This window comes from Ammospiza caudacuta, chromosome 6 (genome assembly GCF_027887145.1).
Source record: "Ammospiza caudacuta isolate bAmmCau1 chromosome 6, bAmmCau1.pri, whole genome shotgun sequence".
NCBI classification, from domain to species: Eukaryota; Metazoa; Chordata; class Aves; order Passeriformes; family Passerellidae; genus Ammospiza; species Ammospiza caudacuta.
In genome coordinates, this window is record NC_080598.1 from 11940115 (window position 1) to 11963750 (window position 23636).

General features: G+C 41.2%; 1 protein-coding gene across 2 annotated transcripts in view; it reads right to left on the reverse strand.

The window, feature by feature from the left end:
• The window catches only part of ABTB2 (ankyrin repeat and BTB domain containing 2), a 114450-nt gene extending 105075 nt beyond the window's left edge, over positions 1–9375 (reverse strand). Inside the window, exon 1 of one of the 2 annotated variants that reach the window (XM_058806719.1) lies at positions 9250–9375. In XM_058806719.1, coding sequence (XP_058662702.1) covers positions 9250–9262 — 13 coding nt within the window. In that variant the 5' untranslated portion in view covers positions 9263–9375. Of the gene's footprint in view, positions 1–4998; positions 5861–9249 lie in introns of those variants that run through there. The other variant, XM_058806718.1, reaches the window with a different exon arrangement.
• Positions 9376–23636: the final 14261 nt, after the last annotated feature.

Sequence of the window (23636 nt, forward strand, 5' to 3'; positions counted from 1 at the left end):
GTTTCAACTTTAGCAGTAACAAAAAATTTCAGCCTTGACAAAAGAAGTCACAGAGTTTTCTCTCCAAGAGACACAACTCTTTTTCACAGGGTGAAGTTGCCAGCAACAATGATTCCACTAAAAATCTAAACATCAGCAGCATTTGCTGCTGGTAGTAACAGACAGGGGGATTTCAGCACTTGCTCTTTAACCACTTTTACTGAAAGGACACAAATTTTATTGCCATGAGGCAATATCAGCAATGTGAAGGATTAATTTATGACAGAATCATGACATCATTAATTTTCCTTTACTAAAACTAAAAAAATATATATAGACACACAGTAAAGTGGAAAAAAATAGGCAGGTCAGCCCTACTTGCTCTGTACTTTAACACAAGATGCACAATTAAAAACACAAACATCTGCAGATATGCACCTGGTGGTTTGGTTTTTGTAGGAGAGGAGAGCATGTGTGTACAAGCATTAATATTTAGGCTTAAAGAATTTGTCCCTGTGGGTTTGTGGATAGAAATCCAAGCTCTTGGCTGTGTAGGAGTAGAAGCACACAAGGTGGGCTGGGGGTCCAGAGGTGAATGAAGCCAAAGTTGGAATAGGATCATAGCTTCACCCAGTTCACCCAACATGGAAATGTGAACAAAAGTTACCACATTCCAATATCCAAAAGTTACCAAATTCCTGCCCAGAAATCCCCAAAATTGCTTCAAACTCCTGATTCAGACAAAGTAACACAGAAGACAGAGTTACTTGATTATTTTTTTCTGAAACAATTTACAAGCCACCTTGTAATTGTACCTGCTGTAGCACCATATGAATCCTGTATTTCCCTTCAAATTCATTTACTGATTGCATTTGCAGCTCTTTTCCCCAAAATGCCCCCCTTCCACCATCCAGTGCTTTCCTGAAGACTTGTGGAGCTGATAGCTTATTAAAATTGATGAGGCTCTTGATGAGCACACCAGTTTGTTCAGCTCAGATAACAAAAGGACATTCTGCTTATTGAAATGTCATTATTTTTCCCCCATGCTGCATTTCAATACAGTACCATGACTATGCAGAAATAAAGTTACTTCAGATCATGTGATAAGTATAAAAAGGAATTTTCATCACAGTGTAGCTCTAAAAAATCCTGTTAAAATCAGCTATAATTTTTAACTTGTAGTGTGAAATATAAAAGAACACAGGGTTGGTGACAGTAAATGCTAAGCCCATGTATGGTGTTTGATAAGGTTTGTCAGTATTTAATATTAGAGAGAAGAAAATTCATGCCTTGTTTAATTCTATAGAGTCCAAACCATTCCCTCACACTGTGAGGAAAGGTTACACATTCCCCCCCCCCAACCCTTCCTAAGAAAAATACCTCAAAACACAAATAGAATTCTTTCAGACCCTATTTTTCTTCATCCTCAGGTGAGCAAAGCACAAGACTCATTTGTGTATTAGATTGTCCAGGGAGAACTTCAAGTGTTTGGGCTAAGAGGTACATGAAGAAACAGCATTATCGGGTTAAATTCCAACCCTTCCCCCTCTCCTTTTTTTTTTTTTTCCTTTGGCAAAACATCTGTCAACACTTCTATCTCCAGAGCACCAGGATGTGCTGATGCATTAAACAGCACAGCAGGTGGACTGGCAGACAGAGGAGTGCCTGACCATAACCAGAGAGTTCACTACAACCCAAGTGCTGTAATTAACAGGGCAATGATATCCCAATGTATTTGCAGTGCTGACAGCTCAGAGTCTAAAGAACCCTGCACCAAACACAGGCAGATCAAGTAAAAGAATCGCATTCCCAAGGTAAGTTCAGATTTCAACTTCTCTCTCCAGCATTTTAAATTAATAGACACTAATATTCCTAATTAGAGTGTCTCAAAACCCCTGTGAAACCACTGGGTGCATTTTCTGACTGCATATATGCATTTTCTGACTGCATCTATATATGACCACTGCATATATAGATCCCCATATAAATAAAAATAGAAAATAAAACCTGCATTCCAATTTACACTTGCTTTACCTTTCATTAGCTACATTGTTCAGTAGCTGCTTATCTTTTTTGCTGCTTTTGTTTCATTTTCTTTCCAGCATTGCATTGTTTTTACAACATCCCACCTGAACTCCGCCTAAGGAGACCTTACCCTTGGGGGCATTAAGAACTCAGGGCCACAGGCTCAGGTCATTCCTCCTCCTTCCAAGGCAGAGCCACCAAGTCCCAAGCACAGAGTCAGAACTTGCACTAAGGGCAGAGAACAGCTCACAGAAGCAGCAAAAAAGTTGATTAAAGAACAGCTTCACAAAAAGGGCAAATAAACAAGAAAGCCACTGATTATTATTTATTTAAAAATAATATTAGAATTCCCCCTTAAGCATTTACAGAGTTTTAACTTTACCCTTCACACAGCAGGTGTTGATTAAAACACATTTGTTTTTATATACAATATTGCTCTTTCAGCCTCCAAAGCTTCAAGTGACTGGACTGTGGTCTTTGATGGGAGATTAGTCACTGAAGAAATACAGGTCTAAACCTCAGTCTCATGAGAATTTAGGAAGATTTATGTATTTACTTACTGTTTCTTTGACTCCAAAGCAGCAGGCTGTCCTGATCTAATAATGAAAATGGTATTCAATAGATCATAATGCCAGAAATGTCCATTATGATAATCCCGTGCAATCTTCTGCATAGGACAGCGCCATGGATCTCATCCAGGGATTACAATGCTTGACTGGAGCTGGAACTGAACCTCTAAGTGCTTTTTATCTCTGCCATCAAACTCAGGGCTATAAAACAAAACCCAACACACACACACCCCCCAAGTTTGCAATTTACCAGCGCTCCACTAAATGCTTTTACTAGGAAAGAAACAAAAGTGACAGTAAAGCAAGTTTCCCTGTTCCTTAAACAGGAATAAATCCAGTTATTTCACTGCCAGATCTACTTCAGATTTAAATTAACGTAAAAGACAAGATCATTTGAAAGCACTGTGCAGAATGATGTGAATACTACTCATTTACAATTCCTACAGGGAGAAGAATAGAGAAGTTATTTCAAGCTTTTTTGCATCCATATAAAACCATTTGTGGCCTTCCAACTGCAAGAAAAGCCATTTAGAGGATTCACTGACTTGTGTCAGGTAAAACACTAGTGACAGACTGTCACAGGAAATCACAGGATGCCTTCATGTGCGGTTTTATTCAATTTCCAGACTTAAAAAATGCATTCAATCATTGACAGGATTGATCTGAAAGGCAGGAACAACAAAAGAGGCAACAGAAGCCAATCCTTCTGTGGCCACTGACTGCTTGGCTTTCCACTGTGCAGGAGCGTTATCATAACTGACCATTTGGTGCTCTGAATATTTATAAGCATTTCCCTGCACACTCACCCTTCTTCCCATTCAACACCAGCATCCATTCACTCACTGCAGTTTTTCCAGGGAAATTTCTCCTAAGAAATAGACTAAAGAAGAAAAGAAGCTGAGTGAGGCTCCAACTCTTCACTTTACACACAGAACCTGTGCGGCAGAAGCACCGAGCAGAGAAGAGCTGAAATTTACATTCAGGTTCGCAGAACCAAAATACTTCCCTCCAGGTTCCCTAAATAAGGAACAAGGGGGGAGAAACAAGTCCTTTTCTCAGAGCTGGTGGCAAACAAACACTCCCATGAAAAACGAAGAATGACAAGTGTTTTGGCAGACACGTCCTCATACCTCTCTAATCACCCAAGCGCTTTTAGTTAGAAGTGTAGATGTCTGCGTTTGACCTTGAAACTTAGTTATGCCTTGGAGCAGAGCCAAGAGAACATCCAAAAGGCTCTTCACATTTATTTCTCAACTGTTTAGTAATGCTGACCCAACGGGGACAACTCCCTGCAGTCACCTACTCGTGATCCGAACAACAGAATTGCCCGGGTATGGAAAAACTGCAGGAAATCAATGTACCCAGGGAGGAGAAGGTGAGTCAGCCCATCTGTGACAGCTTCAAAGGGTTTTTCCCCCTCAACTCAAAACAGCTCCTTTACTTCTCTCGCTATGAGATTCCCTTTTGAAAAGCCCCTTGGTTTTATAGAGTTAAATCACAAACGTATTAAGCATGGAATAGCCGACCGTAACAGAGGCCAGCAAAAGTCATGACACCGTGGGTGGTACACAAAATACTTTTCTAAACTGGACGTTTCCCTGAATTTTCCATGGGAAAAATATGGTATTCCTCAGTGTGACAATGCGAAACAAACAGTGCAGCTCCTTAACACAACTGTCACGGCTTAAGCCTTCCAAACTGCTCCTCGCTCCCGTAGAAGGTGCCAACATTCCTCTAAGTTGTTCGGAAACTTTGCTTTCCAAACAAATGGCAGCGGTAAGTACCTTAACACTGTGTTATTCTCATCACCGAGACACCGTCCTACGCTCACACACGCGCTCTTGTTTATGGCAGGAAAGGACACCACAGGTTTCTGCTGAGTTACAAGGAATTCCAAAGTATACAAGTTCAAAGTTTTTGCTCATAAAGTGAATTTTACTACCGCAAAGGAAAAAAAAAGATTAATGTTGTTTTCCCTCTCCAGGCTGTACGTAGTAACAGCATCTTTAAGACAAAACTACAAGACACTCGCTGTAAGATAAATTTTGTTTAAAAGACATATAGTAGTACTTTCTGGACAGCAGCTTGTAAACCACATTTCATCTTAGTGTTACAGAGAACATATTTGCACGCCAGTTAGAGGGAAAATGCTCAAAACAGCAGCTGGTGTAAAGTCAGATGTTTGTTAGGACAACAGGGCTTGGTTTCCCACAGCCTGTTATAACCTGGCACATCTTAAGGACAGAGCAGGATCGTTCTTGCCTGGCAGGACCGTCATGTCTGCTTTACGCACACATAAACCGCGACCAAGATGCAATCCAGATGCAAAGAAAACCCAGAAAAACCCCAAGTCCACAGAGAGCGAGGACTTTTACAGTAAAGCTTGCTGGTATGAAGAAAACAGACCATAAAAGCTGGATCTTACCATTAGCATTTTTCCCACAGATGAGGTGCTCGTAAGGTTGCAACACTCCCCAAAGTTCCGCATCGTTGTTGATAACCATCTCCAGGATTTCAGCCGAGATCTCCCCTCCACCATCGGGGCTCTGACTCGCCAAAACCCTAGCCTTAATCTCTTCCACCAGGTTCTCCATGCAAGCGGTTAGGGAGATGGCCGCGTACTCGTGGATCCTCACCGAGATCCTCGTGTCCACCATCCACCTGAAAAACCTGCCCACCGAGAAGGTGAGGCCGCAGCGGGCGGATTTGCCTTTCCGGAGCCCATCGCCGGCGCTCATGCTGTACAGGGAGAGCGCCTTGACGGTGGCCAGCACGCAGCTCTCGGCCAGGGCCCAGCTCTGGATGAGTTTGATGGCGCTCTGCACCTCGAAGCGGGTGCACTTGGAGTGCATCACGCTGAGCCGCTGAGCCTCCCGCGACACCCGGATCAGGGCGCGCCGCAGCAGCTGCGAGAGCCGCCTGACAGCCTCCTGCGAAAAGCTCCTGCCCGGGCCCTCTCCCTTCCCTTTGCGCAGGATCCTGCCGATGTCTTCATCGGTCCAAGGGTACTCCTCGAGATCCGGCAGCTTAGGGCACTTGGAGAAGATATCTGCGACCTCGGGGTCTTCCGGCAGCACGGTGTTCACGGTGTCCCAGCTGTTATTCCTACTGTTCATGGAGCCCGAGTAGTACCACCAGTTGCCTCTGTGCTGAGAAGAGGTGAAGGCTTGCGAGTTGGACTTGGAAGAAGAGAGACTAAGGGACCTGCAGGAATCCCCTGCCCCATAACCAGAGTCCAAAGTTAAATCCTCCAGGGTCTTCAGAGTCGAGCTGTATATCCCAGCCATAGGAAAGACGGGTTAAGCCAAGCGGCAGGACAAGCGCGAAAGGTGAGGCAGGGGCAGATCCCTAGCGAGCCCCGAGCGGCGCGGGCGGATTGGCAGCGCAGCGGGCAGGAGCCCTCCCCGAGGGCCCGGCTACCTCCATCCCGGCGGGAGGCTGCGCTCAGCCATGTCCCGCTCGGGCCGGGGCGGCGGAGGGCGCGGAGGCTGCGGCGGCCGGGCCGGGACGGGCGCTCGGCGGCGGCTCCGGCGCAACTTCTCCGCTGCAGCACCGCCTCGAGCCGCGCACCGCACCATGCAAATGAGGCGCGCGGCGAGCACCAATCGGCGGCGGCGGGGGAACGGCCCGGCCAATCACACGCGAGAGGGGCGGGGCGTGAGGCGGGGCGAGGGAGGGCGCGGGGAGCGGCCCGTGCGGACGGTGCGGGGCGGCGGGCGGGGGTCGACGCTCGGCCCGGGCATGGTGCGGACGGTCCCGGGGCCCGTAGCCCCCCACGGGAGCCTTTGAGGCACGGCGGGTTCCCCCAAACCGGGCTCGGGCCGGGAGCCATCCGCGGAGCGGAGGAGTTCAGTGTGTCCCGTCCCGCCGAGGTGCGCGGGACGAGCGCGCCCCCGCGCGGCCGCAGCGGGGAGCGGCGGGCAGAGCCACGGGTCTCGCTGTGCTTCGGGCTCGGGTCCTCAAATCCCTGGAATTTAACTTAAAAACGCGTTTTGCGCATCTTCCTACAGGACGCAGCCTCTAAAAGATCTTAAACCCGCTGCTATTTACGGCCCCGATCCAGGAAAACGCGATAAAGCAAGAGTGCGTGTCCTCGATAATGCTGCCGCTGTGACAAAGTGCGTAAAAACCCAAAACCACAGCCCAAAGGATAACATTTTTATCTGTTCGTTCACACGGATTTTGAATTTTGCTGTCTATTGCTGCCATATACTCGCTGTTTGTAGGATAGATATGATAGGGTATGAGTAGAAGCCTAAAGAGAGTACGTTCAAAACTTCTCACCAAGGACATTTTCACTTCAAGAAGTACTGTCAAGACAGATCTTACACAGTCCTTAACTACAGACTGAAAAAAAATAAAAATAGATATTTTCCACAGAAATGTTCCTTACAAGATACAGCTTCCAACTATGATCAGCTTCAATACCTGGATTTCCAAAGTTCAAAATGACAAATTGTCTTTGCACCACGAGGACAAACTTTTCAGCAGGGCCTGTTGCAATAGTACAAGAAGGATGTTTTTGAACTGACAGAGGGATGGTTTAGATGATACAGAAAAGAGATTTCCTGCTTCTAAACGCCAATGCCTTACAGGACATCCCTTTGTCTTTTTGTACTGCAGTATACACATTAGTTAGTGTCAATAAAAATGCATCAAAACTATTAGGCATGAATTAAATACTTGAAAATCATCTATTTTACTAATGAACTCCTGCACACAGGATCAGGCAGCTTCTGTTTATACTAAAAGACAAAATATTTAACAAGGCATCCTAACTTCCACTAGCTGAACCCCAAAATTGATATTTTTTTAAACATAAGATCATCTTTTATCTTTCTTATATTGAAGCCCAACTATAATGCAGCTCTCAGCTTTTTCATAGCCTCTCCCCATGAAATCATGAACACAAAGGAAAAGTTGTCTAATAAAACCAGACCTAATTCTCTCAAAATAATTCCAATTTATTTGGAAATCTTAACACCTCAGCACCTCATTTGTGCTCCACTGTCAGCTCAGAAATTGGTATTTTTACTGCACAACTGATGCTTTGCTCAGGTGTTATTTTATAGATCAAAGCTAACTCTGCTATTTTGGTGTATTTTTTAGGCTATATTTTTAAGAGCTGACAATACAAAACTGACAGTAAACACGGGAAATAGGTCCCTAAATGTGAGACAAGGCAGGACTGTTTCAAAAAACCCAGTTTTAAGTCTCATGTGTTCAATCAATACACTTCGTTATAAAAAAATTATAATCTTTCTAGTTACATCTGTATTTATTCCCCAAACTTAGGGTGCCATGGGCTACTGCAGGCCTCTTAAATGAGACTTTTGGTGGGTGACCATGTGGTGCCTCCTCAAAACCAGGGTATTTATTTTATTCTCTGTTAGTTCCTCCAAGATCATGCACAGAAGACTTGTGTTTTTACAAGGATCACTGCAAGAATGGAAATAGGGCAAAAAAAGGCAACAGAGTTGGCCTCTCTCACCAAAAATCCTTCATGCTTTGGTCTGTGATACTGCTTTGCAAAAACTTCCTCTGAAATTCATCCTGTTCTATCTCCTAGAATTCATTTCAATCACAAAAGCAAGGCCAAATTGACACAGAGAATTGCTACACAGTTAGCAAATAGGAACTTGATATTATTTAGGAAAAATGCAGCTGTGCAAGCACTCAAAACTTTTACAAACCACTTCTGTTCCCTCTCTTTATCACACTTCTCCCATACGCCCACACAGTTTGTTATTCCTGCCATTCCATGTCCGTTAACAACACCAAAAATGATCTGGTTTAACAAGCAGTGTCTGCCTTCCCCACTTCCTTCAGCCAGTGTTTTCTCATTGTAATATTTATTTATAAAAGAAAAACCTTTGCCAGACAAATCCTTCTCTCCTGCTGCAAAGGTACCACCAGCCTTTTCTACAAGGGAAAAAACCTTAGAACAGAAGCACCCCCAAATGAAGATTTAAACCTCAAACTCTAAGATGTTGAACCCAATAAAGACATCAAGTCATACATCAAAACACCCATAAAAACAACTCAACATTCCTTAATTTTTAAGGCACAATAAATACTCAGATATTTTTTTTTTCTGTTTGCATATGTTTCAAGTGGAGCCATCAGGAATCCCAAGTTATTTTCACACTACAAAAATCAACTTTCCACAGACAGATTTTCTCATAATCATTTCTCTCTAAAATTAGTGTTAAAGTAGAAAGCACCAGAAGACTTCCAGGAACATAAACAAAACATGTAACATTGGAAGTTTCATAATAAACAAAGCCATGGGACTCTAGAAACTCCATTTTCCTTCGTGTAAAGGCTCAGATATGAGCTTCTCTAGCTCTGATAAACTATAGAGTTAAAAAATTTGAATTTAAAGTACACCAGAATTAATTAGAAATAAAATGCCTTTGCATTCTCTGATACACCAAAAGCAACTGGATAAATAGAAAACCTATTTAAAAAACAAACACTGGTTTTAAGGAACTACAGCAGTCAAAGCAAATGTAAAATCCCCATAAACTTGATCTCTACCAAAAACTCCAAATCAGTACTTTCTAAAGTAACCAATACTGAGATTGGCCTGTTACTGTTCAATCCACAAAGTTCAGTGAATTTCTAAGAAAGAATATTCATATATATGGTATTGAGCAGCATAAACATCCCTTACCTCTAGGTCCCATGAAGATTATTTTACTCACTTGAGGAAAAGAACACTCAAGAATTTCCAACAGGAGAAGAAAAAACAAATAATTAACAACAAAACTTAACACAGCCCTCAAAGAAGCTGCTTGATTGGTGCCACCAACCCCTCAGAGCAGTACTAAGAAGAGAGGAGCCCTTTCCTGACCTTATTTAAAGCACTTGTGGGAGGGAGTGTTAATGAGCCCAAAGGCTCAACAGCTGGCTGGGCTTCCATGGATGTTGCTGGAAATTTCCTTCTCAAGCTGCTGTCTCTGTTTTGAACACGTGCTAATGGCATTTTCCTTGTGTAGCTACTTCATTAAACTGCATTTTATCTGCAAGGTTCAGAACTATTTTTGTTAATAAAGAAAGATAGCTGCTGTCTGATACCTGAAAATCAATGTGAGACCAGACAGCAGGAGATGTGGGGGAGCAGAGATGAAGTGTGACTAGAGCAGGTGAATCACATATCAAGTCTAAATTAAATGAAAAAAAAAAAAAAGTGTTAAGAGAATTCATTTTGCATATTTTCAAAGCACCACTGATGGAGAGAAAATGTTCATGTGGTTTGTTTTCTACCATACAGCAAAATCCCCATCCAGCCCTCAACTTATTTTCTAACTGGAGTTGCTGGTCCAGTACTTGGAGTGACCAAATACTCCCTGCTGACCTCCACCACTGCCAGGTTCTTGTATCTTCCCAGCTGGAGAGAAAATTTATTCAATGTGTAATAATTCAAGGTCTCCTCCCATTCATTTTGTGCAAAATGGCCTTTGCCAAGGTTACAATACTTGTCTTTCAGAATGTCTTGATTGGTAATTTAGGTAAATCTACTTGATAGCACTAATTAAAATTTAAAAAGAGAACATAGAATCTCATGAATGTAGAATTTTAGGAATAATACTGTCCCTTGTGTAAACTTTTCAGATGGTTAGAAGTCACTGAAATCAGTGTGTGCTGAACAAATCTTCAGGCTATTATTACTAAATGGACATCTCACCTCCCTGTCTTGGTTTTATTTCTGATTTAGCATAGCCTAAAACTACATTTTGCTATTAACAATTCCTACCAAGAGAAACACTCCTGCTTAACAAATCTTGCCTCATTTTTCCCCTACTCTACTATTTAGTCTAATAAAAGACATTTCTTGTCCTTACATAACTTGCCTCGCTCGTATCCTTAGGCTGTCAATTAAAACATAATTTCTATTTAAATAAGATCAGGAACTTAAATTTGCTTAGCATAAGAAATCAGCCCAGATCAGCATTACTGTTATTTATAATGACAGATAAGGCAGAGCTTCTCAAAATTAATACTGTCAAGAAAGAAGGGGTCATGTCTATCATGACTAATAGTGACTGTTAAGCAAGACCATTTAAAAAACTTTAATTGCTGAAGATTTTATATTACAGCCTGCTTCTGACACACATTTTCAGGTATGAAAAGAGTGTAAGAAGCACTGGAATCTATTAAGAATATCTTTTCTACACTCAAGAGCTGCCTTTTGTAGTAGATATAATTGGAGTGATAAGGAACTAGGAGTGAAATCTCTATGCACAAGTATATCAGATGCCCAGAATGAACAAATAAGTGGTTTTCTGCTGCTTCAGAGATCCTTCAAAGCAAACTGGTCAGGTACCAGTCAGGTACAAACTGCTCAGCATCACCTTTATCCTTGGGAAAGGAGTGGAACAAAGAAGCCTAGAAAGCATTAAGGACAGAAAGGTGATTTAGAATCACAGAGTTTGGGTTGGAAAGGACCTTCCACCCCCTGCCATTGGCAGGGACACCTCTCACTAGACCAGATTGTTCCAAGCCCCATCCAACCTGGTCTTTAAAGCTTTCCAGGGATGGAGATTCCACAACATGTCTAGGCAACCTGTGCCTGTGTGTCAGCACCCTCACAGGGAAGAATAAATTCCCAGTACTTGAGGCTGGATGCAGTTGTCTTTCTGGATTGCAAGTGTGTGTTGCTGGGATTTGCTGAGCTTCTCATCAACCAACACCCCCAAGTCTTTTCCAGGCTGCTCTCAGTCCATTCTCCAGTGATTTAGGAAGGGTAATTATGCCTGACCAATCTGTCAGCCTTCCAAAATTATATCAGTGGTACGATGGATGAGGGAAGGGCAGTTGATATTGTCTTCACCACAGCAAGGCTTTTGACACTCACTCCTGCAACATCCTCATTGACAAATTGATGAATTTTTTTCCTGGATAAACGGCTCCTTTCAATCTAAGTGAAAAACTACTTTGGATAAAAAGGCCTGTTGGAAAACAAGTTGGATGTGAGCAGGGAATACACCCCTGTGGCAATGAAAGCCAGCAGCACCCAGGAAAAACCCTGCCAGCAGGTGGAGGAGGTGATCCTTCCTCTGCTCAGCACTGATGAGACTCAGATGGAGTTGGAGTCCAGCTCTGGGTTTTCCAGTACAAAAGAGGTGCAGACAAACTGGAGTCAGTCCATCAAAGGGACACAAAGATGATTAAGGGAATGGAGTTTCTGTCAATTGAGAGACTGAGAGGCTGGGAGTGTTCATTGTGGAGAAGGTGGGACATTGTCTATAAATACCCAAAGAATAAAAAAAGGAAAAAGACAGGTGGGCTCTTCTTAGTGGTGTCCAGGAAAAGAATGAGCAGTAGGCTCAAACTGATATACAAAATATTCCATTTAAACTTTAACGCCCCCCACCTTTCCACTGGAACAGGTGAAACAGGTGACAACCTGGAACAGGTTTCCCAGGGAGGTTGTGGAATCTCCATAATCAGAGATATTCAAAACCCAACTGGACACAATCCTGGACAAGCTGCTTTAGCTGACCTTGCTTTGTGATTCCAGAGGTGCTTTCCAACCACCAGAAGGATTCCATGAATTCTGCTCTTTCCACTGCAAAGGGCAGAGGAACCATTTCCAACACAACTTCCCCTTTCCAAAGTCTGCCTACATTTGGAATGATTCTCCTCACAAGCTTTCAGCACTGCTGCTGAATCCTCTGATCTTTAAACATTTCTGGTTTATTTTGTTTTTAATCTCTCTCAATTCAGCACACATTGTATATGTTAAGGCATTTTTAAATCAAACATTTTCTAAGGATGAAAGTATTGCTCAAGATGCTTTCCTCACTTTTAGGAAAGAGCCTCCCTCCCCAGCAGCTGTTTCACTTGCAATGCATTTGTTCCATGGGTATTTTTTGAAAAAGACTTTGAAGCAGGAAAAGTAAACTACTCTCAGAAAAAAACAATGATATTTTACCTAATTTAAAATGTAATCCTCAACAAGCATTGAACATTTCTGTCCTGAAATTTGGAGTGTAGGAAGACATGAGTTGATATAAAAATGCTTTTTGAAATTTTAAGTGCAACCAGACAACTGAGCAAGTGTTATAGTAGGTTTTATTTGGAAAGACTATGGAACTACAAAAATTACAGATCTGTGTTGGATTATTTTCCCCAATAAAATGATTGTGATGACAAAGGGTGGAGAAAACTGTCAGAATAAGAAATATCAGACTAGAATGCATTACATTCCTGGATAAAAACTTGGTACAGTATCAGACTGTCTCAATCATTATCAGAAATCTTATCAGTGAGGGTTCGTGGGGAGAATTATACTTTACCTGGAATAAGATCAAATGAAGGGGGTAAAAGAGTATTTACTTCATCACACAACAATATTCAAGATGAAGGATGTACTGAAACTTACTGAGGCCTCTTTGCCCACTCCTCCTCTTCTCATTTCACTCCTACTATTAATTACAATTTTACGGTGCCTGCATTTTCTTCCTAATGTAGGAATTAAACAACCAGAACATTCTGAGAGCCATCAGGCATTACCAAATAGCTGCAGACAATGAAGTTGTTCTTCAGCATTTAACAACTTTTAATTTATAACATCCAGCTATAAAGTTACAGCAGGATAAACATCCCCAGTCAGCCAGATCCTTAGCTCTGATCTAACACCAGGCTTGCCAAGTCTGTGTATAATAGCTACCAGTGTAAAATAACTCTAACTCTTTGGAGGCACTTGAAATAATCTCAGTTATCTGGTCACGGGACCAACTGCTATATCATGTCTGTGTGGAAACCTGCTGCAGTCCTGTGTGCCAAAACACACATTTGGAAGAACTTCATGTTAAAATTGCACTTATTTACTACAGCCATTCACTGGCTGTAATATCAGCCTGTCTCATGAGGCACTTGATAGAGCCAATTACGTGTATCAATTGCAAAGGATGTGTGTCATGTTTCCTGAAACAATGTTCATATCCTCAGCTCTCCCCTATTGGCCAGGGACACAGCATTGACAAGAACATTATCAAGACTCTAGCACTGTAATTGCAAAGCCAACAGAAATAATAGCCAAAGAGAAGGAATTACAGCTAAATATTGTATTTTTCATAACCCTGAACAGTCAGGAAGTTGCCAGGAAGCCAAATAAACTATTACCCTCTAAGAGTGCTATGAAGTGGATGCCCCAAAATTTATCAGGCCAAGCTGAGATCAGTGGTTATTTGCAATGGGAAACAACACTGAAAAGAATTGAAATTATTGAGAACACTCAAGGTCAAAACCCCGCCTGCCTTGCCTGGGATCATTCAGAACCACCAGACAACAGCCGCAGTGTTTGTTCTGGTACTGAAATACACCAAGTGTAGCAACAGCTTCCTAGCTACTCCTCCATCATCATCTACAGCGGCTGTGCCTAAATTCTGCCTCGCCCTGGTCGTGCTTAAACCTTTATTTTCCCAAGGAATCCCGAACTCGCAGGATTAGCAGCTTTTCCGTGTCACATAACCCGCTGCCTCCCTCTTGAGGCCGCAGTGCCGCATTTGAGCTGCGGCAGGCTGTCCGCCTGCTCCCGGAGGAGCAGAGTGCGGGATGCTGAGGGGAACGATGGAGGCGCAGCCGTGTGAACAAGGGCTGCCTGTCCCTCCTCGTGCCACGGGCGTGCGTGTGAGCCATGACGAGGCGCTGCCTACGTGGCACAGGTGATGCTGTCCCCACGATGTGACACTGTCACAAGGTCCCTGCCTCACAGAGGGACCAGCATGTGCAGCACCTCGCACACGAGGATGTCCAGAGGAACATCCCGACTGTGTGGAAGCAAAGCTGCCGACTTTCTAATTATAAAACTCAAAGTAGAAATCTGTTTTCTTTCCTCATCCTTAGCCTAAAGCCTCTGGAAGGGGGAACATCCCTTCTCTCCACTGGCAAGACAGACTCAGCATCGTTGCAGAGATTTTTCCACAAAGGGAACTGAGTGCAGTGTGGTAGTGAAACTTTGTCACTGCTTTTTTCCACTCAGCTGAGGAGCAGATCAAAAACTCTGTGAAGCTTCAGGTGCCTCACTTTGAACTGGTATATATCCTGTAAAGTTCAAACATGTTTGGGGGGGGGAAAATCCCCAACAATGAATCATCATTTCCAGCAACAAAATAATTCCTAAAAAAAGCCAGACATGAGAATAAGGGGGAAACCCACAACAAAACATCTTTAATTGCAGAATTCTCTTTTTGCTCCGAACTTCCTACCTTTTTACTTCATGACCCCTAATCTTCTTGTCTCTGATTTCTCTTGTAAACTCAAGAATTTTTCACCCTTTCCACTAAACACCAGAAAACTTTGCCTACCTGAGAAGAAATCTACAGTAGAACACAATAAATGTTTCAGTTTGAGGTATATTTGTATTGTTTAAATACCTCAGAACCAAAAGCATATAATTCTAATTTAGTAAATAAATGAGTGGTTGCCCAAAATTAGGCTGAAATTTTAATAGTTATATCTAAAATTTATAAGTCCTATGTGAAAAGTGTGATATAACTCACCCAGCAGGACCATTAATATTGGCTTTTTTAAAAGAAAAACAAACCAGAAACCCAAGTTTTGTACCACTAGTAGGCCACTAAAACAGGAAAGTCTGAGATAGAGGAAAAAAATCTTTCTCTCTCAAATAATCTGTAAAAGAGTTTCAAAGAAATCTTTTTATTCTGTATAATATTGTAACACTATTCTAGGATTCACTATTAAATTGTATTACCCTTATTAATAATTTTAGAAACCTATTTCAGTGAGAAGATTTAAACTCAGTATATTGAGAGCAGGAATTTGTAGCTGGACATTTATTGCCAAGGGAGTGTAGTAATTAATGGGAACTTTTTAGGTAAGAATGTTGGTCAGAAAGCCTTCCATAATGCACTGGTCACACTTTTCCAGCCTATTCCTTCCCAGTTTTTATATGAATGAACAATCTTTTACCATTTCACCCATCTTGTGAAGATGCAGAATGTGTATCCCACCATGGTTTTGCTACAGCAAAAAAGCAAGTGTAATTCCAACCTCAAAAAGTAAAATCCTGGGGGAAAAAACATTAGGGAAGCAATCTCATACCAAGGTTTCAAACCTAATTGTCAGCTCAGTACAGGCACGCGTTGTTAATTAGCACTGTAGGCTCAGAAACCACCTTGTCAACGTGCAGCCTGAATAAACATAACGCCATCCACTTCCTCGGATCCCTAACTCCAGTTATGACACAGGGCTGCTTGTTATCACATAACCCAGGATTATTTTTCCAACAAGGAGATGGCTGACAGGCCAATTTGTGATTACCACTCAGGATGAAACACATGCTGGGAGCAATGGGGAGATAATGACGCTTTTTTTCCCCTTGCCTGCATCACTGGGAAGGAATTCCCAGGACACATCACCTGTGATGGAAGTGTAACAGTGCTCTGTAGTGTTCTGTGCATGGCACAGCCAGAAACCAATCCCCAAAAAATATAGAAACAGTCTGGATGATTCAGTAAAAGTGGGGCTGTTCCAGGAGCCATCAGCACTCAATAAAATGGTGAGTCAGAATGTATCAGAATTGGATGAAAGGATTTAATTAAATGAAGAATGGAGGGTGGATATTGTAGGATAAGTCATTATGGATCACAGCAAAAGCTCCCTGTTCAAAAGGATCAAAATAGATGGGGACAGACCCAGGTTTGCCTCCAGTTCACAGGGGAATACCTAAAAAAAAATTCTCAAGTACAATGGGATAGGAAACATTGGTTGCAATCCCTAGGAGTGGTGAAGAGGAAAAGGAGGAAACCATCATTGTGGAAGAAGACGGTGAAAAGCCTCAAGAATCTCAAGAAAATCAAGATATCTCAGCCTTCCATATCTTGAAAATTATTTTCAGTTTCATGAATAGGTATAGATAAAAACACCAAACAAAAGAGGGATTGGCACATTGTGAAAACAAGTAAAGAACCTCTCTACCATACTAACAGCAAAAGAAAAGGAAAAATAAAATGAACATTCTCAAATAATATGATAACCAGAGGACTACTGAAAAAGAGTTGTTTTCAGCCTGGGGGAATCAAAAGTAGTTGGTGTTCAAAACTAGGCCAAGTTGCCATGCTTAATATGATGTAGTACTCTTTGTTGTAGCTGTAAAAATTTATCAAATATTTTTAAACCAAAAGTATTGAAAAAAACAAAAAGTGAAACATGTATATTCCTCTTTAAATTGTTTGGAAGTCCACATTACAGGTGAAGACCCAATTGTGCTGTTCAACCACTGCCCTCAGTCCAAGGAAAATAGGAAATGCAACCAAAGCTGGGTAGGAATGCTGATAGGATAGATCCCTGTAGATCTGTGCAGGAGGGTTTGGTGTATTTATGAGTTTGGTGGTTTGGAAGCTATGATCTGTATTTCATTTTTATCCCCACATCAGAGGTTTCTTGGCAGTGTAAAGGGCTTGTAAACCTCTTGTAAATATCTTAGAAACGTCCAACCAGGGTGCAGGTAGCAATTAGGAGCTGGAAAGAAACATGTCAATTAACCTGGAAGTTTAGCATCAACCTCCAGGGAAAAAAGAAACCCAAAACACACTAACAATTTGTTACAGTTTCCATGTTAGATCAAAATAATTTGTAAAGATGAACATTCTAGAAACACAGTTCTTCATGTGTAAAAATGGACTAAATGTCTAAGTAAAGACACTGTAATTATGGAATTGTTATATATATACATTTTGAGCTTCCATAATTCCAACTTACCTATTTGAGGCAATGAATTTTCTGTGAACAGAAAAAAGAGGTCAAATGTACAGAAGAAGACTTGGGCTTAAAGAGCAGGAAAAAATCCACCCTTTGATTTCCATGCGCCTACCTGTGCTCAAAACAGCCAAGGGCTTGTCCAGGACTTTAATTCAGGAGCAGGTCCCTGGCAGTTTGTAAATGTTAAACAAATCAATGGCCATCTCTGCAACCCATAATGATCTAGAACTAATTGCTTTTAGGAAATGACTGGAGCAACAACTCAAATGCTGATAGCTGGGGCAAAGGGCACCAGCAAACTGCTGGCCAGATGGCAGGCACTGGGCTGCAAGAGTTATTTTATATTTATCTAATATCCCACTAACCCCAGGATTTCTTTGTAGCCTTGCATGTTTTCACAATGAAGATGTTTAAGCAGGTGGTTTACTTTTTGCCACTTTTCAATCCTTAGATGTCTCCTATTATAATGGAAAACAGACTAAGAATGGCAGCTACTTCAAGAGGAAAAAAAAGGCTAAAATATTCCCATCAAAATAAAAACTAATTTTCAAAGGTACTGAAACTCCTATCGATTCCAGCAATACTAATTAGTGTGCTGGTGTCCTAGGATTAATTATTCCCTGTGCTCTATTTGCTACCATCTCAAGGGACAAACCTAAATGGTTGTTATTGCTCTTAAACAGGGCACCTCAAGAGACAGCTACATCCATCTTCTAGAATAAAGCAGATTTTTCAAACTGCCTTTATTTCACAATTCATTGAAATTATCTTTAAAAAATCAGTTATATTTAGCATCTATTAATCACCTAGAGACACTGAAAATTAATCAATATAAATGTATACAAGTGTGTGTGTGTATTTTCAGGGCCAAAAAAAAGCAAAAGAGAAAACATTTTAAACTATATTTGAATTGTAAACACCTAGAAAATGCTATTTCAATGGGATCTTGCAGGCTGTCTCCACACTGGAATTTGCAGCAATTCCATGGGAAGCTGGCCCAACCAGTCAGCAGAGTGGATTACTACCCATGTGGAGTGCTTGCTGATGCCCTGGCGCACAAATGCCACGTGTGCCTGCCACCCTTGTCACCTGGGAAGAGCCTTTGATGTTCCTCTGCTTGCAGGGTGCCCCATCTTTCCCAACTCACTGAAACAGAAAGGGATCAATCCAGCATTCCTCAGGACACCTAAAGGCCACTGGCTGCTGGACTCCAACCTCTCAGCTCTGCCTTGTGAATGGATCAAATCTGGAGAATTTCTACCTCCTATTGCTTTCAAAGACAATGACATTTCCTCTCCCAGTACCTCACAAATCCACTTGTTTGCATTTCCTTGGTCTCCAGCATGCATGTTTGCTGTGGTTTTCACAAATTCATCTGGTTTGTTGCCATTCCACTGGCTGCTCTCTCTGTTGTTGTTGGTTTTTCTCCATAAGCTCCCTGTGATGATACTTTATTTTCCAGTCAGCACCATGATCCCATATTCCCAACGAAATTCAGAAATCATCACTGTAAAAAACAAATTTTAACTTTGTTTAGTACCAAACTATCTGAAATTTGAGGTATGAGCCATGCTGAAATCCATCATCACTGGTGTTAATGAATTATATCAATAATCTCTATGTGTCAGCCTAGAGCCCTACTGATGCATTTAGCTACACACACCTCTGCAAACTTTTCAAAGGCATGTATCTGATTTTTCCTGGCCATGAAAGAATAGCCTGATTTTCCAGTCCTGCTGGGCAGACAACATTTTTAATTGCCTTTCATTTTCTGCACCTTCAAGCTCTGTTCATTTAGGATTCCCCTCTTTCTGTGGAATTGGAACACATGAAATGACACCTAGAGTATCAAAGTATCTCTTGGATCAAACATCTATATTTATACATGCAAACATCCAGCATGCTAATTAAGCACTTGACTAATTTAAAGAACATGTGACTAAGTCATACCAAGGGTTGACCCATTTAAAAGCTTAAGAGCTTCTGATTGTAACAACAGAACAAAATATGGCTGTGTTTAGCTTTAAATCTTTTCTTATGCAGAATGAAGCTCCAATGGGCAAAATCAGGTTCCAAAATGAAGGTTTTATGAACTGCCACTGGGTAGATGCTTCAGACAATGCTGCTAATAACACAGAGAACAAATGGAGAAAAACATTCATGTGGGCACTCTAACTTGAAAGGAAATCAAATCTGCATTAACAAAAAGAAAAGTGTGTGTCTATGATGTGAAATCATTTTAATGGTGCAGTTTTCAGGAGTAAAAACACAGAACTGAGGTATCCAGGATGCTAAAGATGTTTGAAAACCCCACAACCTGAAAAGTGGTGTATTTCTTACCCTGTTTTTGTTCCTTCACTGATCTCAAGAAGTAGATTGCGGCTGTCTTTGCAGCACTAAATATGAAACATAAATTCTTCATAACGATGATCACGAGTAGTTTATGAAAAGCAATACATTATTAGAAATAATTAATAGAGATTAAGTAAATTCTATTATTGGTAAAAATTACTAGGTACAAGACTACTGGCATTTACTAACCCCATACAAACCTCAAAGGTTGAAGAGAACTGCTCCAAAACCACTGAAGTCATTCTCGTGTACGGAGAATGAGAGAAGCAAAGAAAAACATGTTTGAAACATATAAATTATTAATATTCTAACACACTTTTCTATATTTGAGGCTAATTTTTTCCTAGTAATTTAAATTGAGACTTTGCCCTAATAACTACAGCAGAGGAGGGTGAAAAATGACGAAACACAAAGCAAAGTTTCCGATCTTCCTTTCCCTGATTTTCTTCTAGGTGATTTTTTCACATTTTCTGTGCATCTCAGTATCTCACTCTGTCCAATGACACTCCAATGTGCTATTTCCCATAAAAATCAGACTTCCTGCCTGCTTACCTTGTTGTCCCCTCAATGATCCCTTAAAGCCCACCTCTTCTGAAGTATTTCAGTGCTTTCCATGTTTTCCATTAGATCTGATGACTGAAAACACAAAATTAAACAGGCCATGCACAATGCAAGTTACTGAGTGACAAACTTAACATCAAAGCTGCAAAATGTGTTCAGACCTATCTTACAGATGGAGAGATCCCCAGTTTATCATTACCCATCTCCTGTTCCATCTCTTGTGCTCACCATAGACCGTGTCCGACACTTCAGCACGTGTCACCCAGGGGCTGGCTGACCTTTCACAGCGTGAACTTCACAGCTGTGTAATTGCCAGCTGGAGGTACAAAATTTCCCTGAGTGTGTGTTGGGGATCAGCACAGACAGAATGTTTTCTTTATTGCATTATAACTGACATTAATCTGTTGTTTCTATTAATAAATCTCTGCTTCTGTCTATAATAGAATAGCAACCTACTTCTGTCTGTGGCTGCCATACCTACCCCTCAATCCTCTGCCATGTTACTGTTCTTTGTTGCTCTTTCCATGCTTTTTCTGTGCCCTGATGTTTACACCAGGCATGACAGCAGAAGGATGAGTGGAAAAAGTTTCTGAGGTACTGCAAATCTATAAATATTAGATATTGATAAAGGCCAATTAAAATTTCAGGTCTTGAGAATAGATTCATTATATGATTTCATAACTGGTCCACATGCAGTAGCTGAATTTGGTTTGTGACTGAAAATACACTCAGTCATATCAATTATACTTTTATTATGTGAGACTGAACCAGAGCTTTGATGTTTGTCTGACCTTATTCCTTGAGGCTCAGAGTAGAAAACATATCCAAGTCTCACCTCCAGATGCATAATTTGGATCCTCTGGAAGATACAAGTTTGAACATCTTTAGCAGAAGGGTCAATAAACCTCCCAATCCTGTGGTAAGTGTTCTCATCAATAATCAGTTTAATTATGAAGTCAGCACACTCTGTCTTGTGCTTCTCTTTCCTGATCTCTTATTGTAAAAGTCATCTTGTCCCCCATGCTCTGTGCTGGAGTTAAAGGCTCCGGCTCTGCAGCAGAGGCACTCAGAGTGCACAGATGTTGTTGTGGGGAGCTTGGGAACATTTGCAACTCTGATTTAATCATGGAGCAAGCAGGGACCAAGGCAGCCAGAGAGGGCTGCTAGATGCAGGATTAAAGTTTGGGGTGCTTGTGGAACTTATTTAGCAAAGCAAGAGGCACTGCTGACCTTCTACTCAACTAATTCTAGATCCTTCCCTTGGGTGTGAATCACTGAGCTATGTGCAAACTCTATTTACAGCACAATCGTGAGTGACACTGACCTTGCAGTTTGTGTTTAAACTCACTTTAAATACAACAATACACAAATGCTAAGCACTCTGTCTTTTAATCTCCCCAAATCTTAATTAAGGGCAAAGTGTGGTTTGGATCATGCCTCAAAAAATCATGTGGCAGCAGAGAACCAGTCTCCCCAGGTAAATAAAGATGATTAATTTGGAATTGTTTGAAGTTTGTTTACTTAATGCAGATATATAACAGGAGGCAAATAAAGTGCTGCAGGAAACAAATATCATCAAGATAGAGAAGGGGGGAAAGGTAAAATACGAAGATACCCACAGCCAGATACCCGTGGAATTCAAACCAGCATTCATGGTTTATTTTTTCCTGAAAAGACATTTTCTAAGACAAAATTAGAGCAAGGTGAGAGGCAAAAGTATTTGTGTCACTCTGAACTTTGCCTTTGACCTTTCTTATGAAATGCAGTCACTTGGTTTTAGTTAAGCTGAAGTGCAAACACTGTTTGCAATAGGTGCCACTGGTGTTGCCACCTTCTGTCTCCTGGGTTTTGGTTTGGGGTTTGCTATTTTCCTTAGCCAATATTTAATCACTTGTTTGTTTTTTATGCAGGCATACACATGTAAATATAAATATATGTATATGCACATATATCCTTTCCTCTAGCATATAATAAAAAAGGTTCATAGGAAAGGAAAGAAGTTTTTGCAAGTTACTCTTACTTTGAAACAGATTTGTGACCAGCAAGTTTACCTAAACATGTTGGCCTGCTTAAAATTTAAAGTGTTAAACTGTAAAGGAAAAGCAAATATTGACTGTTGATGAAAATGTTCACATTTCCCCCAATTTGCTTGTTAAGCAAACTGAAATAGCAATTATTGATTTAAATAAAAAACATGTGGGCAATCCTATTGTTAAATCTAGGTGTGGTAAGTGTAGTCTGCTGATGGATATTTTATATAAAAATATGAGAAACATAAGCAATCTTCCTTGCCCTTCTTTATGATGTTGGTTATCATGCTGAAGCAGAAATGATTACGAGGCTTCAAGACATGAAAAAAAATGTCCCAATAAATGGTGAAGCAGAAAAAAAGGAGCTTGCTGTTCTTAATTCTGCAGAAAAGGAATAGAAGTAATTATATCCCCTGTATAGTGCAGACCTGAATCTGGGAGCTTTAACCCTCTAATCCATAATAACACGTACCAGATAAAGCAATTGTCTACTTGAAATAACAAGTTTGACTGTTCTTTGTATCTATTAAGACAAAGAATGTAGATATAATCTTGCAGATAAGGAGTTTAAAATGGATTATTTGTGTTGTTGAAAGGTTTTACCTCAGAAATAGGAAAAATTACCAGCTTTTTGTCACTCTTGTCATCCTTAGTAGATGCATAGGCCCAAGCCAGGGATATTCTGCAGTATTATCAAAACTACTTGTGTCATATTTGCTCACAATTTGTAAGTATAACCACATAATTCAGAACTGGGTGAGTTTTAAATGTTAAAAATACCAGTCACCAAAGAAATGCTCTTTTGTTGGGTGCATATGACTAAAGTGAACCACCTCTACTCCATTTCAGGCACCAATACAAGAATGAGCCCGTATACAGTTAGACACTGATGTAATTTATATAGTTACATAATTTATATAGTTATATATCGGTCGCTTTGATTTTGCAATTTACAAACAAATTTGTTTCAGCAAATTTCAGCAAACAAAAGTTTCAGCATTTTTTTTCACTGCTGAAACAAATCCTCCCTCAGAAACTCCCTAAGTGCAGCTTTCACGGTGGCGAACCTATAACTTTTTCCTGTCACTGCACAACGCCTCCACCACCAGCAGTTTTAGAAATCTCCGGCATCTCAACAATGCGATTACAGGCGAAAAATCCCTTTCGCAGAGATTTTGGTAAATTTCGCAGGGATATTGGAAAATTTCCTTTCAATTTCAAAGGAACCCGACAGCGCCGCCGGCCTCTCCCTCACAGCGTGAGGAGGGGGCGGGACCTCGCCGCCCATGATTGACGTGTCTTTAGACCAATCAGACATCGAGGTGGCGGCTGGCCGCGGTGCTATTGGCCGAAGAGGTAGCGGGGGCGGGCGCAGGCGGGAGCGGAG